We start from the raw sequence: 15,173 nt of genomic DNA, 5'->3' as shown, positions 1-15,173 counted from the left end.
TTCATTCTTGGCCCACAGTTGAATATAGAGTTGTTAGCTCTATATTCTCCTCTTTGGCTCCTTCTTTAATAAACATGACATGGTGTGACATTTTTGTGTCTGCAGTGCGTCGAGGAGACGTGTTGGCAGCGTGGAGCGGCATACGTCCCCTAGTGACGGACCCCAGCTCCAAAGACACCCAGTCCATCTGCAGGAACCACATCGTCAGCATCAGTGACAGCGGACTGGTCACAATCGCTGGTGAGCTGGCCTTCATCTGTTTGATCATCTTCAATGAGAGGTACCTGTGATGGATTTTAAAACACAGCTTTGGTGTTCAGGTGGGAAATGGACCACCTACAGATCTATGGCTGAAGAGACCCTGGACGCAACAATTAAGGCCCACCGCCTCTCAGCTGACTCCTGCAAGACTGTTGGTCTGATGCTGGAGGGAGCCAAGGGGTGGACGCCGACCCTTTACATCCGCCTGGTGCAGGACTACGGCCTGGAGAAAGAGGTCAGATGTTACGTTACTGCAGCTGGTCATTAAAGCCTAATACTGTACTGTTTACTATTAAAGCTCAGCAGGTTTTTAAGCACAGCTGCTGATCGATGGCTCTTTTCCTTTCATTTCCTCTGCTTCTGCTTTCCTTCTGTTACTGAGTCGCTTCCAGCAGCCTAAAGCAGTCCTACTCGGCAGGTTTGATACTTTATACATGTTAGCCTTAATTTCTCAAACAGTGGCCTTTTCTTACATTAACCCCAAAGCATACTAGGCCTTTATTTAAAGTTTCCTTCTCTTGTACATTTTATCAGACTTGCCAAAGAAGTGTGTCGTTGTGGACCGGAGAGTTGAGTTTCTTATGATTTTATGCTTTATGTGCAGTTTTGTTTCTTCTTTTAGAAAACTTATGATCCAAGCTGCAAAAAACTGATAAATAAGCCCCATAATTTACCACCACATCTTCAAATCTCTTCTTATGCTACATCTGTTTATTGTGAATTACCCAACAGTGGGACTAATATAGACCATCTTATCTTATCTTAGCTTGCATTTGAGCATCAGTCTAAACCTTGAAAATGTTAAATTGATATATAGGTGTCTTTTGTCCTTTACAATTATAGCTGGTTCATCGATGAAGCTCTACTTCTGATTGTTGTCAAAATGCAACACTCTCTGATGTTTTCATATTAACAGCTTTCATTTAAAAGGCTGAAAGACTTTTATCTGAAAAGTTTGGTAAAATGGCAAAGTCAAACTTGTGAAGCTGTACTGGTGGAAGAGGAAGAACTAGAGGTCAGGGAAACATTCACCAGTTCCTTTTTCCCGCCTTCGATTGTCTAATTAGTGAGCTCATGTGTACTGTAGCCTCAGTTTCCTGTTTGTAGTTGACAGACGTGTCACCCGTTCTGCTGCTGATGAGACGCATCAGCATCAGCATCAGCAGCAGAAGACCACACTCCTCTGCATAGCTTGGTTGTAACAAGTGGTTATTTGCGTTACTGTTGTCTTCCTATCAGCTCGAAGCGGGCTGAGCATTCTCCTCTGACCTCTAGCATCGTTTTCACCCAGATTAGTGAAGCTCACAGACTATTTTCTCTTTTTCAGATTGTTCTAGAACTCTAGAGATGGTCGTGTGGGGAAACTCCCAGCATATCAGCAGCTTCTGAAATACACAGTCCATCAACCCTGCATTGTTTAAAGTTGCTTAAATCACCGTCTTCTTCCTCTTTCTGATGCTTTTTGAACGTAGCTCATCATCTTGATAATGTCCAGATTCCTAAATACACTCAGTTGCCTCCATGTAATTGGCAGACTGGATGTTTGTGTTAATGAGCAGTTAAAAAAGTATACCTAATGAAGTGGCTGGTGAGTGTACAAATAAGTGTCTGACTTTAATGTGAAAGTCTGGATCTCTCTGCCACTGAGATAAATGACGGTTTATATTTAAAGCCACATCTTCCAGGTTTGTTTTCAGACCAATCAATGAGATTACTGCTTCATTAAGAAAAGTTTGGGAGTGCGTAGCTACTGTACACACTGGCTGACACAGCCGTGTACAAACCGAGCTGTAACTGCAGCTCTCGCAGACACATTCGGTGTCTTCTCCACCAGATGCTGACATTAAAGCTGCTGCTGTAACAAAGCTGACATTTCCACTACACAAAAGACTGGACACGCGTTAGAACGCACTGTGTGCTGTCCAATTTACCAGTGGCATTAAGGAAAGGCACATCGACTCACATCAGCTTTGCAGCGTCTTTCTGATAATTAGCCTGCTCGTTTTCATTAAGCGCAGTAGAACATAGTTTCATAAGGAAAAAGGAGTCCTGCGCTGAGTGCCTGCAGTAAACGTACTCCTCATTAGGGGCCTCAGCTCTGGTTGTTCTGGTTGTTCTCTGAAATATTCCTAAAAGGTCACTGTTGGTATTTGGACAGCGTTTGCCCTTTCACACGATCAGCAGGCCAACGATCTGAATAGCAAATAACCTGTTGTGTTCTGTAAACATGTGACACCTCATTGACAAAGCGGCGTTATCGTTTGTCGTTTAACTCAGAAGAGGTGAAATCGATCATCTGAATACCAGCAGCTGCAAGTTTACATAATTTAAACTGTAGTGAAAGGACTTAAACATGCGTTTAAAAGCAGAAGCTTTTTATTGTTTAACTCTTTAATTGTGTGTAACGTCTGTTAAAATCAGTCTTCAGTTTAAAAGTGGAATATTTGATTGATGGACAGTGCTGAGTCTGTTAATATCAGGGTGTTTTTCTAATTTTGTATTAAAACTATGTTTTTTGGGCTGTTGGTTAAACACAACAGACAATTTAACAGTTAATCTAACAGTTATTTTCTGACCTTTTTTAAAAACATGCTGTTAAAGAGGACAGAAAACTAAATAATTCTAAATAAATTAATCAATAAATTAAGTAAATACAAACATTTATTCGGGGAGGGAATTGAAAAATAATTTCTATACATACTATTCAAATTTTAATTAAGGCTACAGCTGTTTTTCTACATTTGATATTTTTAATTTTTATTCTACATTTTCTATATTTTTTTGTATTTCACAATTCATGTATTTATTTATGTATTTATGCTCAGTTTTACTACAGTTATTTAGTTTAGTTTTAGTTTACAACATTAATTTATAGATAAATTTAATGTATTTAATCTATATAATGTATTTATTTAGTGTATTCACTCAGTTTTTATATTATGTTTTTAGTTCTGCAAATCAATTTCCATAGTTTTACATTAATCTAATTAATTCTCTATTTTGCATCATATATACTTCAACATTTACTTAATGATTTATTTATTTTTACATTTATCTTCATTTATACTCGGTCATTATTTGAAAGTTATTTAGGTAGTAGATATTAATTAATTAATTGTTCTGTTTTTGCATTTGTATATTATTTCTCCACATGAATTTATGTAGCTATCTAATTATTTCTGTATTTTAACTTGGATTTATTTCTCTGTCTACATTCAAACATTCATTTTGTACATTTATTTTTAAATGTATCTATTTACTTATTCAGACTTGTGCCATTATTGCTCATTATTTCACTGGCAGCTGGGAAAAACTAACCAAGAGCAAATAGATTTTCAGAATAATGGACTTATATGTTGTAGGAGGGATAACAGGAATTATACATTCACACACTTATTATACACACACTGAATTCAGCTTATTTGGAAAAACCCAAATAAGCTGGCGTCACACCTGTAATTCTTAAGTTGGAGTAGGATGTTCAACATCTTTCTCTATAGAAATATTTTAGCACATATTTTTTTCCTCATGTAGGAAATGACTTGTAATATTTCTACTGATGCTGCTTATGTATTTCTCAGATCAGCTAATGACTTTATATAAAAGCTCCTATGACAAGGATGGTAAAAACGTTTAGATATAAAAAGCAGTTTAGTGTAAATGATATATTTAGGAAAATCAAATTATAGACCATGATGAGACTTTGTTCTAGCAGATGTAAGAAAAAAACAAAACAAAACAAAAAAAAGTTCCTAATGAGTGAATAATGTATTCATTTTAATAAAAGTTTTATCAGTGAATAACAGGTGGGTCACATGTTTCGATGTAACTAAACAGTCAATAAACTTCTAATAAGTGCTTCTGATTATCCAATAATTTAATACTGTTATTAACACAGTTTAAATTGTGTGTTTGTGGGTTGACTACACAAATTCAGGCAGTCTTTTTGCTTTAGTTTCACCTTACTGTTTATGCATGTCCCTGTAATTTATGACCTTTGATAATTGTTTGAGTATTTGAGTAATGGTGTTTTATCACAGTCCTGGTGATTTTGCTTTGGTATAAATTCCTAAACATGTTTTCAGGGCAGAAAACCTCTGATTAGCATTATTATTAACATAAATTAATATAAAATCTATGTATTTAAGTAAGTATTTATATCTTTCTCTGGCACAGGTCGCTCAACACCTGGCCTCCACGTATGGGGGAAGGGCATTCGACGTTGCCAAAATGGCTCAGGTCACCGGGCAGAGATGGCCGATCGTCGGGAAAAGATTGGTGTCTGAATTCCCGTACATCGAGAGCGAGGTAAAGTGGGACTGTTGTGTAAACGGTTAAAGTTCCAGCTGTGTGTCTGAAGAGTGTCTGAGAGCTTCTCGTCTTTTTCAGGTGCTATATGCGATTAAGGAGTACGCCTGCACCGCCATCGATGTCATCGCCCGGCGAACTCGCCTGGGCTTCCTGAATGTGCAGGCGGCTGATGAGGCGCTCCCACGTATCGTCCAGATCATGGGCAAAGAACTGGACTGGAGTCAGGAGAAGAGGACGGTACGGCTTTACAACACTTGATGTTTTTAACCCTTTAACATTCACCAGGTCACCGTTTGGTATGGTTAGATTTACAGAATCTCTGTTGTCCACATAGAGAGGCTTATTAAAAAAATATGCACGGCAATATGTCTGTGAAGGTTCTCAGTCCTCCAGGTCATCGTAGTCAAAGGAGCTTGCAAAGAAAAGCGTCTGGACTTCTTTAAGTTGCTTGAAGACGTTTCACCTCTCATCCGAGAAGCTTCTTGGATGAGAATGTCTTCACAGACATAAATAAAAGGAAATATAAGGCCCACATCTACTACTGAAAGTGTGCTTATGGTTAAAACATAACCTAACTCTATTTCTAAAACTGTCACCAGCATCCTGAGGTGCATGTCTGCAGGTTAAAAGGATGTGCACTGATGGGATTACACTTGTTTTATTCCCCTGGCTTCTGCATAAAGCTTTAATCCCTGGTGGGTTTCTCAAGTCGGGGCAGGGATTCGTTTTTGATCAGAGTACAATGGAAATGTCCACACCCTTTGCTCTTTCATAGAGGAGGCTCTGTGCATGCATGAAAGTTGAGCTATTTTAGGCCTTTATTGTTAACCAGCAGAAGTAGTGGGAGAATAGCTCATAAACAAGTCGGTTAATCATGCACCAAACAATCTGGTTTCTGGTTTTCCTTGTGTAAAAGCTTTCAGTTACATTGTTGTGAAAAAGTGTCTGCTTTCTTCATGGTTTTTTGTTTGTTTGTGTTTTTTTGCATATTTGTCACACTGAAATGTTTCAGATCATCAAACAAAATTTAATGTTAGGCAAAGATAACCAGAGTAAATACAAAAATGCAGTTTTTAAATGAAGATTTCATTTATTAAGGGAGAAACCCTATCCAAACTCACCTGGGCCTGTGTGAAGAAGTACATCATGAATTAACTGTATTAACCACATTTTTTGGGACCCTGACTTCAGTTTCTTCAGCTACACTAAGGCCTGATTACTGCCAGACGTGTTGAATCAAGAAATCACTTAAATAGAAAATGTGTGACAAAGTGAAGCTAAAAGATCTCAAACACCAACACAGCACATCACGATCTAAAGGAGCAGCTGAGAAACAAAGTCAGTGACATCTATCAGTCTGGAAAAGGTTACAAAGCCATTTCTGAGGCTCAGGAACTTCAGTGAACCACAGTGAGAGACATTATCCACAATTGAAGGAAACTTGGAACAGTGGTGAAGCTTCCCAGGAGTGACCAGCCAACCAAAATTACTCCAAGAGCTTCGATGACTCATCCAAGAGGCCGCAAAAGAACATCTAACTCACTTATCTCAGTTAAGGTCAGAGTTCATGATTCAACAATAAGAAAGAGACTGGGCAAAAACGGCGTCCATGGGAGAGTTCAAGGAGAAAACCACTGCTGACCAAAAAGATCACAAATGCTCGTCTCACATTTACCAAAAACATCTTGATGATCCCTTTTTTTAATTACAGTTTTTCATGGAATAAATGTAAAAGCTGCAGTTTGTATTTACTCAGACTTACTAACTTCTAGTATTAAATTTGTTTGATTTGATTGATCAAGAAGGTGGAAGATACTTTTTCACAGTACTGCAGCTCCAATGATCAGTTTCCCCAAAAAAAAAAACCTGTAACATCACCCCAAAATTTGTTATTGGTAATTCTTTGTCTGTGATTGAGAGATTTTAATCAGCGTAGTCCAGGGCCCTATTTCAGGAAGCCGGTTTAGAAAACTCAGAGTGAAAAACGATACTCAGGGTTGAGTAACCCCGAACTGTCCAACTCGGAATATTCGGTTTCAGAAAGGCTGATAACAATTAGTTCAATCAACGCAGAGTTGCTTTAACCCCAAATTAAGCGCGCGCACGAGGATACATAAAGCCCTGATTAGTGGAGCACAGATTAAGCGAGTCACCATGGAGACGGAGGGAAAGAAGGCGCGGTCAATGTATTTTACAGCGCTTGAGGCCGAAATTCTGATGGCAGCATATGCCGATAACATGCAAATTTTGCAGAAAAAAAGTAACACAGCCTCAGCTGCAAAAGAAAGGGAGCATGCATGGCAAAAAATAGCCGACAGAGTCAATGCGTGAGTGTTAATTTAAACATTGATCTAGGGATTTCCACCCATTTAACACGTTATTTATTATATTTCATTTTTTATTTTATACATTTTATTTTGTGACGTGATGTGAGCGCAGGTGCAACCCAACAGGCCCCAAACGTTCCTGGCAGCAAATAAAAATGAAATATAAAAATATAGTCCAAACAGGTGAGGTGTAATTGTATTATGAGCCATGGTGCTTGGTCTGTTTGTCCGATGTAAATCAATTGCAGTTAGAGGCTACATTAATTTCCCCTCTGTAAGCACTTATTGAAATTATCTGAGCACATTACAAGTACATATTTGCTTACTCTGTATGCTCAAATGTGACCCGTTATAGCCAACAGAAAAAAAGCGGAGGCCCGAAAAACAGGTGGGGGTCCTCCACCACCACCACTCACAGAGCCTGGCCACTTGGCTTCCACATTTGTGATAATGTTGGCAGCATCACATATGATCTTCACAGTGCAGAGAACACAAATTAGCATCCATTACTATAATGAAATAATTTGTTAGTTTGAAATGCTACAGGGAACTATGTACCTGTACATTAATGCTGTGGAAAGACTTCCTGTTCACATAGTCGGAGCAATGATTGGAATGTGAGTGCCATCTATACAGCCAATCACGCCTGGGAACCGTGAAAATAAATGTAAAATTTAAGTAGTAGTCCAAGTATCACCACATCATGAATTAAGTTTTGTTCATCCTGATACCTGCAATTTTGTGGCATCCCTCTTTGATAAATCTTGTGGGTCTATGACCGGGGAACACCACAAACGAGTGCAGGAGACGTTTCAGTGCAACTGTAACATTCCTGACTGCCCGACAGACGGTAGCCTTGGAAACGTGCTCAGCGTCACCAATATTATACAGAAAGCTCCCGTTTGCAAAAAAACCGAAGTGCGATACAAATAATATGTACAGAACTGAGAGAATGTCCGTGATGTGTCACATGAGCAATATTAGGCCTGAGGATGTTATTCAAATAAATTATAGATTGTGCTGAAAAACGGTAACGTTCACACAGGAAATCATCAGGAAATGATAAAATGTCCAAACGCGCTCTAATCACTCTCTCCCGGCGGAGAGCTCTGCGGAGAATTTGGGCTTCAACATCTACTGGCTCTTCAAGGAAGGAGCACGCCATGTCTGACACTTCCTACAGTCAGGTTTCTGACAAAGAGGCGGAGAAAGTCAGGGTTAGTTGAAGTAAACCTGCTAGGGGGCAGGTTAGCTTCACGGAGTGTGTCGTCATAGTAACTCACTCAGAATTAATCTAAACTCGCTTTGTGAAACCGAAAACCCAGAGTTTTCGTTAACTCAGGGTATACTTACTCAGAGTTTGCACTAAACCGGCTTCCTGAAATAGGGCCCTGGAGTTAGAAAACACAGATTAGAAAACACAGATTAGAGAGTCTCACTTGTAGGATGGGTGGAAGTTGTGCAGCCATAATAAATAATTTCTCCTCACTGTCACTGTCATGTGACAGCGACAGACTTTCTTTAGATTTGATGTGGTGGTCAGACACAAAGAGACTTTTGAAGATGTTATTTTGAGTTTTGGAAAACCAGATGTTTTCCAGTGTTTTGAGGTTTGTTTAGAGCTAAAAGATCTGATGAATCAGGTAAACTAACATCGAGCTGTGCATTTTGAGACAGCAGCTTGTATGAGTGACATGTAGCAAGCTGGAGAAAAAGAAACATTTTAGCCGTTGACACACATTGTAGTGACCTCATTAGACATTAGATGCCTCATTTAATGTTATAACCTGAGTTACAGAGGGTGTATGTGTGAATCTGTTTGTTCTGATTAAGGAGAAAATGACTCTGCTGATTAGTGTGGGCTCACTTTTTTTTTTCTTTAAATCCAGGAGGAACTTGAGGCAGCGAGGAAGTTCCTGTACCATGAGATGGGCTACAGGTCTCGCTCTGAGCAAATAACCAAGACGTCTGAGATTAACCTGGACAACCATGAAGTAGCCAGGTAGTGCTTTTGAAAACGTCAGATAGTTCATTTAAGTTTCCTGATTGATTTATGCATTTTTTTTTCTTTCTTAATCATGTTCCATATCAGTTATAGACTACTCAAAAAATTAAAGGGACACTTTAATGAGAGTATACCATCCAGTCAGTTAAATCTCTGGGATGTTGTTCTGGTCATTTAAGTGTCAGAGGGGCTTGTTAATGAGTTTCAGTTGCTTTGGTGTTAATGAAATGAACAACAAGTCCAGTAGACGTGTGACAATGAGACAAACCCCAACAAAGGAATGATTTGCAGCTGGAGGGGACACATTTTTCCCTCTTCACTTTTTCTGTTTTTTACTAGTTTTGCATTTGGCCAGTCTCTGTGTCACTACTGCTAGCATGAGACGATACCTGACCCTACAGAGGTTGCACAGGTAGTCCAACTCCTCCAGGATGGCACATCAATACGTGCCATTGTCAGAAGGTTTGTTGTGTCTCAGGAACACACAGGCAGTTACTGTAGGGGAGCTGGACAGGGCCATAGAAGGTCCATCAGCAGGACCGATATCTGCTCCTTTACGCTAGGAGGAACAGGATGAGCACTGTGAGAGCTACAAAATGACTTCCATTAGGTCACTAGTTTAAATGTTGCTGACCAAACAATCACAAACAGACTACATGAGGGTGACCTGAGGGCCTGCTGTCCTCTGGTGGGCTCAGTGCTCACTGCCTGGCACTGTGGAGACTGATTGGCATTTGCCAAGGAATACCAGAATTGGCAGGTCCACCACAGGCACCCTGAGCTTTTCACAGACGAGAGCAGGTTCACCCTGAACTCGTGACAGATGTGAAAGTGTCTGGAAAAGCCGTGGAGAAGGTTGTGCTGTCTGTAGCATCGTTTAGCATGACCGGTTTGGTGATTGGTGATTGGTCAGGGGAGACATGTCCATGGAGGGGCACACAGACTCTGTGGTTCTTACTGTGGGGCACAGAGCAAATTTCAACTACAGGATTTCCTGCAAGTATTTAAATAATCTTAAAATATTATTTTTATAGTAATTTATGACCCTGATCATATTTAAGTTCGCTCTCATATTTTTACTATAAGGGGAATATTTCTCCCCACTGTAACTTTGGTCAGTCTGTCTCTACAACTCCTCACATTTTTTTGTTCGACTTGCTGGCTCTGATTATTACACAGCTAATAGACCCAGAACCAGATTCAGAGATTCTGGAGCAGACATTCAGGCTCTGGAAAAACCTGCTGCTTTCAGGGATAAAGGACCATGTTTGTGGCTCAGTTACCCAAATACTGTCTCTGGTACTGATCTCTGGTTGGATGAAGAGTTGGCAACAGTTTCAGGCAATGCCCTTTTAAACTCTTTGAAGGATCTGGTAGAGCTGTGATACCAAAACTCCTCTATTTTTAAAAGTAATATGAAAACATCTTAGATTACCTGTCATAGATATATGACAGGTAATGATGACCAAGTATAAATAAAAAAGTATAAGTAGGTCATAAATGGTGGGTGAGGTGGTGGGTGAAAGGAGGAAAGTCAGGCCTTTTTTTATCCCGTTTGGGGAAAATACTTATTTATTTCAGTGCAGATGGTAGTAGTTACAACTTACTAACTGTTGCTGTTGCACCTCAAAGGCATTTCCAAACCAGCGAGTAATTAGAAGGTCAACACGCTTTTGAGGAAAGCATAACAGCCTCTAACAGCCACTGCTCGCTAGGGAAAAATGTTTATTCCCAAACACCAACCAGGGAACGAAAGCTAGAATTTAAGTAGTGGTTACTGGAGGCCATGTGGGTTTTTTGGGTCGTGGTTCCAGTGTTGGTCCTGGGCCAATGCTGGTTATGGTGTTGTATGCGCAACATCAACATGACGGTATTTGATCCACTGCTGTTGTTGTTGTCTGTTAATATCGCTGCTGTAAATCGGCTGTTACTGCTCGTGTGTCTGACAGGTACAAGAAGCGTTTCCATAAGTTTGACAAAGAGAGCAAAGGATTCATCACCACTGTTGACGTCCAGCGAGTTTTACAGGTGAGTTTTTTTTCTCTCAGTCTTCACATATTTGTTACCCGCAGCTGCATGTCATTGATCCCGAGTGCTGTGTTTCTCCTTCCCTGCAGAGCATCAATGTGCACATTGATGAAAACGCGCTCCATGAAATCCTTAATGAGGTGGACCTCAACAAGAACGGACAAGTCGAAATTGATGAATTCCTGCAGGTAGGCACTAAGTACAGAGATGATCAGCAGCGCTTAATTTTAAGTGCCTTCATTTAGCATCTGTAAGCACAAGACAGACATCAGTTATCTGTGATCTGTTAATGGAGAAGCTGTGCACAATAAATGCTTAAACTAGCTTTGAGCTACGTGCTCTGAGTGGCCACTTTGTTAGGTACAGCTGTCCAATCAGCCAATCACCTTTTAACAACTCAAAGGATTTGGGCATATAGACGTGCTTCATGCCTAAATGCATGCAAGGTATGCTCTTCTGCATACCTTGGTTGCAGTCAAGGTATGCAGAAGAGCAACTCCGAATGGACAGCATGTCACTTCATTATATTAGCCAGTTATCAGATTTCAGTCCAGCAGAGCAGCTTTAGGATGCGGTGTAATGGAAGATTCTCATTTGCAAATCTGCAGTAACTGTGTGGTGCTATTATGTCAACAAGGACTAAAATCTCGGAGGAATGTTTCCAGCAACTTCTTGAATCTGCACCATGAAGAATGAAGCCAAAAGCGAGTTCGACCCAGTACTAGCAAGGTGTACCTAATGGAATGGCGGGTGATGTTACATAGAAACACGTCTTAAAGGTTTAGTTACAGCTTACAAATCCAAAATACGGTGGTGGACTGGATTTTTTTTTTTTTTTTTCTAGATTTTAGCAGGCAGTGAATAAAAAAAGTGTCTGGCTGTAATAATGCAAATTTATTTGTTTTCATTTGCAAAAATAAAAAAATGCAGATTCATGGAAAAACTGAAAAATATTTGGATCGCAGATTTCAGCTACATGATTTCCTGCATGTAGCTGAACATTTAAATAATCTTTAAACAATCTTAAAATATTATTGTATTTATATTTTAAACCTTTACAGGAAAATCAAAAATACCAGAACAAATTTTAAAAAAAGGCAAATAAGAATGATTTTCTTTATGCGCACATGCACAGTATGCAGTGTGGTGTGTGTCTTATAAGAGGGAGCATTAATGCCCAACACCTCTGTGAGTGTGCCTGCCCTTCTCAAACCAGCAGAGCAAACATGACTGAGGACGCAAAGGCTGGATAATGGAAGCCCTCAGGAGCGTGATCTGTCACACACGGATTCAGCCTTTTTCTTTTTTGTTTTTTTTTTGTGGGAAATTGAGCCTGGAATTAACATGAATTCAGCCTGTAAGTGTACAAATCCAGTTTTTCTAATAGTAAGGTCACCAAAAGTCAAAGGTTCAGTTCCTCCTCTCTTGCCTGTCATTTTCAGTATTTTTACCCTGATAAAAGCAGCATATTCCTCCTCATACATGCAGGAGAGCTGGAACTTAAATTATCCTGTCGTTAAGAGAGAGAGAGAGAGAAAAAAAGAAAGACCTGTGTCCACCTGACAGGTGAGTAAACTTCCGCTGCTGCAAGCCGAGAGTGTGAAGTCTAAAGCAGCGGCAGGTCAGGCCGAATGAAGGTAATTAGAGAGGAGAGGCTCTGTCAGCGACTCGTGTAATGAGGCCTGAGGAGTGTCCGGGGAGCCCACACGTCCGTCTGTCGCTAAATTACTTTCTCACTCGAGTCCAGAGAACAGCCATTACAGAGGACTACCTTTGTTAGCGACCTATCTCTGCTGCAAACGAGCCGATGTTCGGACAATAGAGAAGCTAAAAGTGAAAAGAGCTTCTGTCTCCTTTGTGATGACATCTGTATCTGTGCGTTTGTTTCTGCTCGCCTGATTCGCCATGTGAACAACAAACACAAAGTAGTGTGGAGGATATTGATCTTTTAACCCTCACACAAAACCTAACCCAGTTCTCCGGTTAACGAAAATTATGGCTGGAGGTGGGAAATGAACTAAAAAGGTCCAAGAAGTGTTAAAGCTGAGCCAGGTGACTTTATCTGTGGTGGATAAGGAACAGGAGCAGCAGCCGTGTGTTCTTCTGCTGCTGTAGAGATGCTCTTCTGCGTACTTTGGTTCTAACAAATGCTTATCTGAGTTAATGTTGCCTTCCTGCCAGCTCCCAGCAGTCCAGTCATTCTCCTCTGACCTCAGGGTTCAACAAGGTGTTTTCACCTAGAGAGCTGCTGCTCACTGGATGTTTTCTCTTTTTCACAGCAATTCTCTATAAAAAACAAACAAACTAGAACTGCGTGAGTGGGAAATCCCAGCAGATCAGCAGCTTCTGAAATACCAATAACCATGCCACATTTAAAGTTACTTAAATCCTCTTTTTTTTCTCAATTCTGTTGCACAGTTTGAAGTTCAGGAGGCCACCTTGACAATGTTTACATGCCTAAATGCACAGAGTTAGTGCCATGTGATCGGGTGATTAGATATCCACTGTCCATATGTACATAGCGCTGCAGAACTGTACCCCCCCAGCATGTTTACACTGAGTAGGAGATGCTCTGTATCTCATTGTACAACTGTATAGTGACAATAAAGGCATTATATTCTATTCTACTCTATATATTTTGTTAATGAGCAGTTAAACAGGTTTACCTAATGAAGTTTTCATAGATAAAGCTGCTTAGCAGTACATGAAGTCCTTAAAATAAGGGCGTCTTTGACCTGAACCAATTTAATAGAATTAATATAAGGAGTTTAAATATTTGTGTTTCGTGTCTAAATTTTTAGAAAAGAAAAAACAGTGACAGCACTTTCTTAGCGCGTCATCTTAACTATTAAAACATTGCTTTGCACTCGATTTGTTGACACTAAGATTGAGAAGAATATATAATCATGTCAGAGAACATTAAAATCGCTGCCTGTTTCCTGCCGTTGGAGAAGATTACATGACCTCATTTTCACATTAAAACAGTCGCACCTTGCTCAGCTTTAACACATGAAAACTAAAAATGGTTTCATCGTCTGCCTCTCAAACTCAGGGATGTGAGCTCTAAAGCCTTTCACTGCCAGGCAGGCGGTTTCCTCCTCGTCCTGCAGATAATTATTTCTGCCCGAGGAAAGCGGCCCGCCTCGCTTTGACAGGTTAACCTTTCCCGCCGTTGTCCTACACGCCACGTACTCTGTTCTCTCCTGTTCCCTCCGCAGCTGATGAGCGCCGTGAAGAAGGGACACGTGTCGGACAGCCGCCTGGCCATTCTGATGAAAACTGCAGAGGAGACTCTGGATCAGAGGGAACCGGTGTCGGTGGACCGAAGCGGGGGCGGAGTCTGAGTTGGATGCCAAAACAAAAAACCAAAAAAACCCCCAACCTTTAAAGGTGGTGATGACACAAAAAAAAAGATGCAAATGGAGCTATTTGAATGACAATATTGCAATCAAGCATGCAGCCGGATGAATTTGGACAAATCAAGCACTCCTGTGTGTTTTGGGTGAAACGGTATCTAATGATTGAGGCTGAGATGTGTCTGTTTATTTCATCTGTTATGTCCAAAGTCTTAACATCTGGTGCCTCAGACCACACACACAACATTTTATACTGTCTTTTTACGCAGCACTTTTAATACTTTGACGTTCTCTTTGTCCAGCACTCCTTGATTGACGCTGATTATTGTGTAAATACCATCTTCAGGTGGCTTTGCATCACGCAACACAATTTACAGATAAATGTGAAGTTTCCTAGAAAAAGAAGGAAAAAAAAAAAAAAGCAATTTGGTTCCAAGTATTGAAAAAAGAGCACTTCATTTACGTTTCTCAAAAATAATCACCCTTTTATTAAGTGAAAAAAGGTTTTAGCAGCTGCTTGAGGAAGATGCTTTCACCTTTTCAGGACGCCCGTTCTAGCTGTTGTTTAGTCACCGTACGTTAGCTGTATCAGTCTACTCGTATATGACTAAATGGTTGACAGGATGCAGGCAGCAGAATTAAAAAGAAAAGAGAACTTGAATGTGCCACTTCAGCCAGAAGAGGCGAATATGCGAGGCTGAAGATGAAGAAAGCGGGTATTTGGTCATTGTAGTGGCAATTTAAACCAGTTTTGCTACCGAGGCGCTGCCAGAGACGTTTAATTGGTGAGGTCTTGATTGTCCGTTTCTAAAGTTATAGTTCCGCTGGGGCAAAATGTCCGCATGAATCAAATACAATCAAACAACATCCATTTGTGTATCCAAT

The 15,173-nt window shown here is 40.2% G+C and overlaps 1 protein-coding gene across 1 annotated transcript in view; it reads left to right on the top strand.

The window, feature by feature from the left end:
• Positions 1-14,718, top strand: part of LOC146681002 (glycerol-3-phosphate dehydrogenase, mitochondrial-like) — a 36,283-nt gene extending 21,565 nt beyond the window's left edge. The window contains exons 10-17 of the mRNA XM_085447850.1: positions 106-240; positions 321-496; positions 4,438-4,569; positions 4,651-4,809; positions 8,789-8,901; positions 10,854-10,932; positions 11,022-11,120; positions 14,151-14,718. Coding sequence (XP_085303976.1) covers positions 106-240; positions 321-496; positions 4,438-4,569; positions 4,651-4,809; positions 8,789-8,901; positions 10,854-10,932; positions 11,022-11,120; positions 14,151-14,276 — 1,019 coding nt within the window. The 3' untranslated portion in view covers positions 14,277-14,718. The remainder of the gene's footprint in view (positions 1-105; positions 241-320; positions 497-4,437; positions 4,570-4,650; positions 4,810-8,788; positions 8,902-10,853; positions 10,933-11,021; positions 11,121-14,150) is intronic.
• The last annotated feature ends 455 nt before the right edge of the window (positions 14,719-15,173 follow it).

The sequence above is a fragment of the Copadichromis virginalis genome, linkage group LG23, assembly GCF_057382275.1.
Source record: "Copadichromis virginalis isolate Kocher_CV1m ecotype Utaka linkage group LG23, C_Virginalis_male_GT1.1, whole genome shotgun sequence".
NCBI classification, from domain to species: domain Eukaryota; kingdom Metazoa; phylum Chordata; class Actinopteri; order Cichliformes; family Cichlidae; genus Copadichromis; species Copadichromis virginalis.
This window is presented reverse-complemented; position numbering and strand designations above follow the sequence as displayed.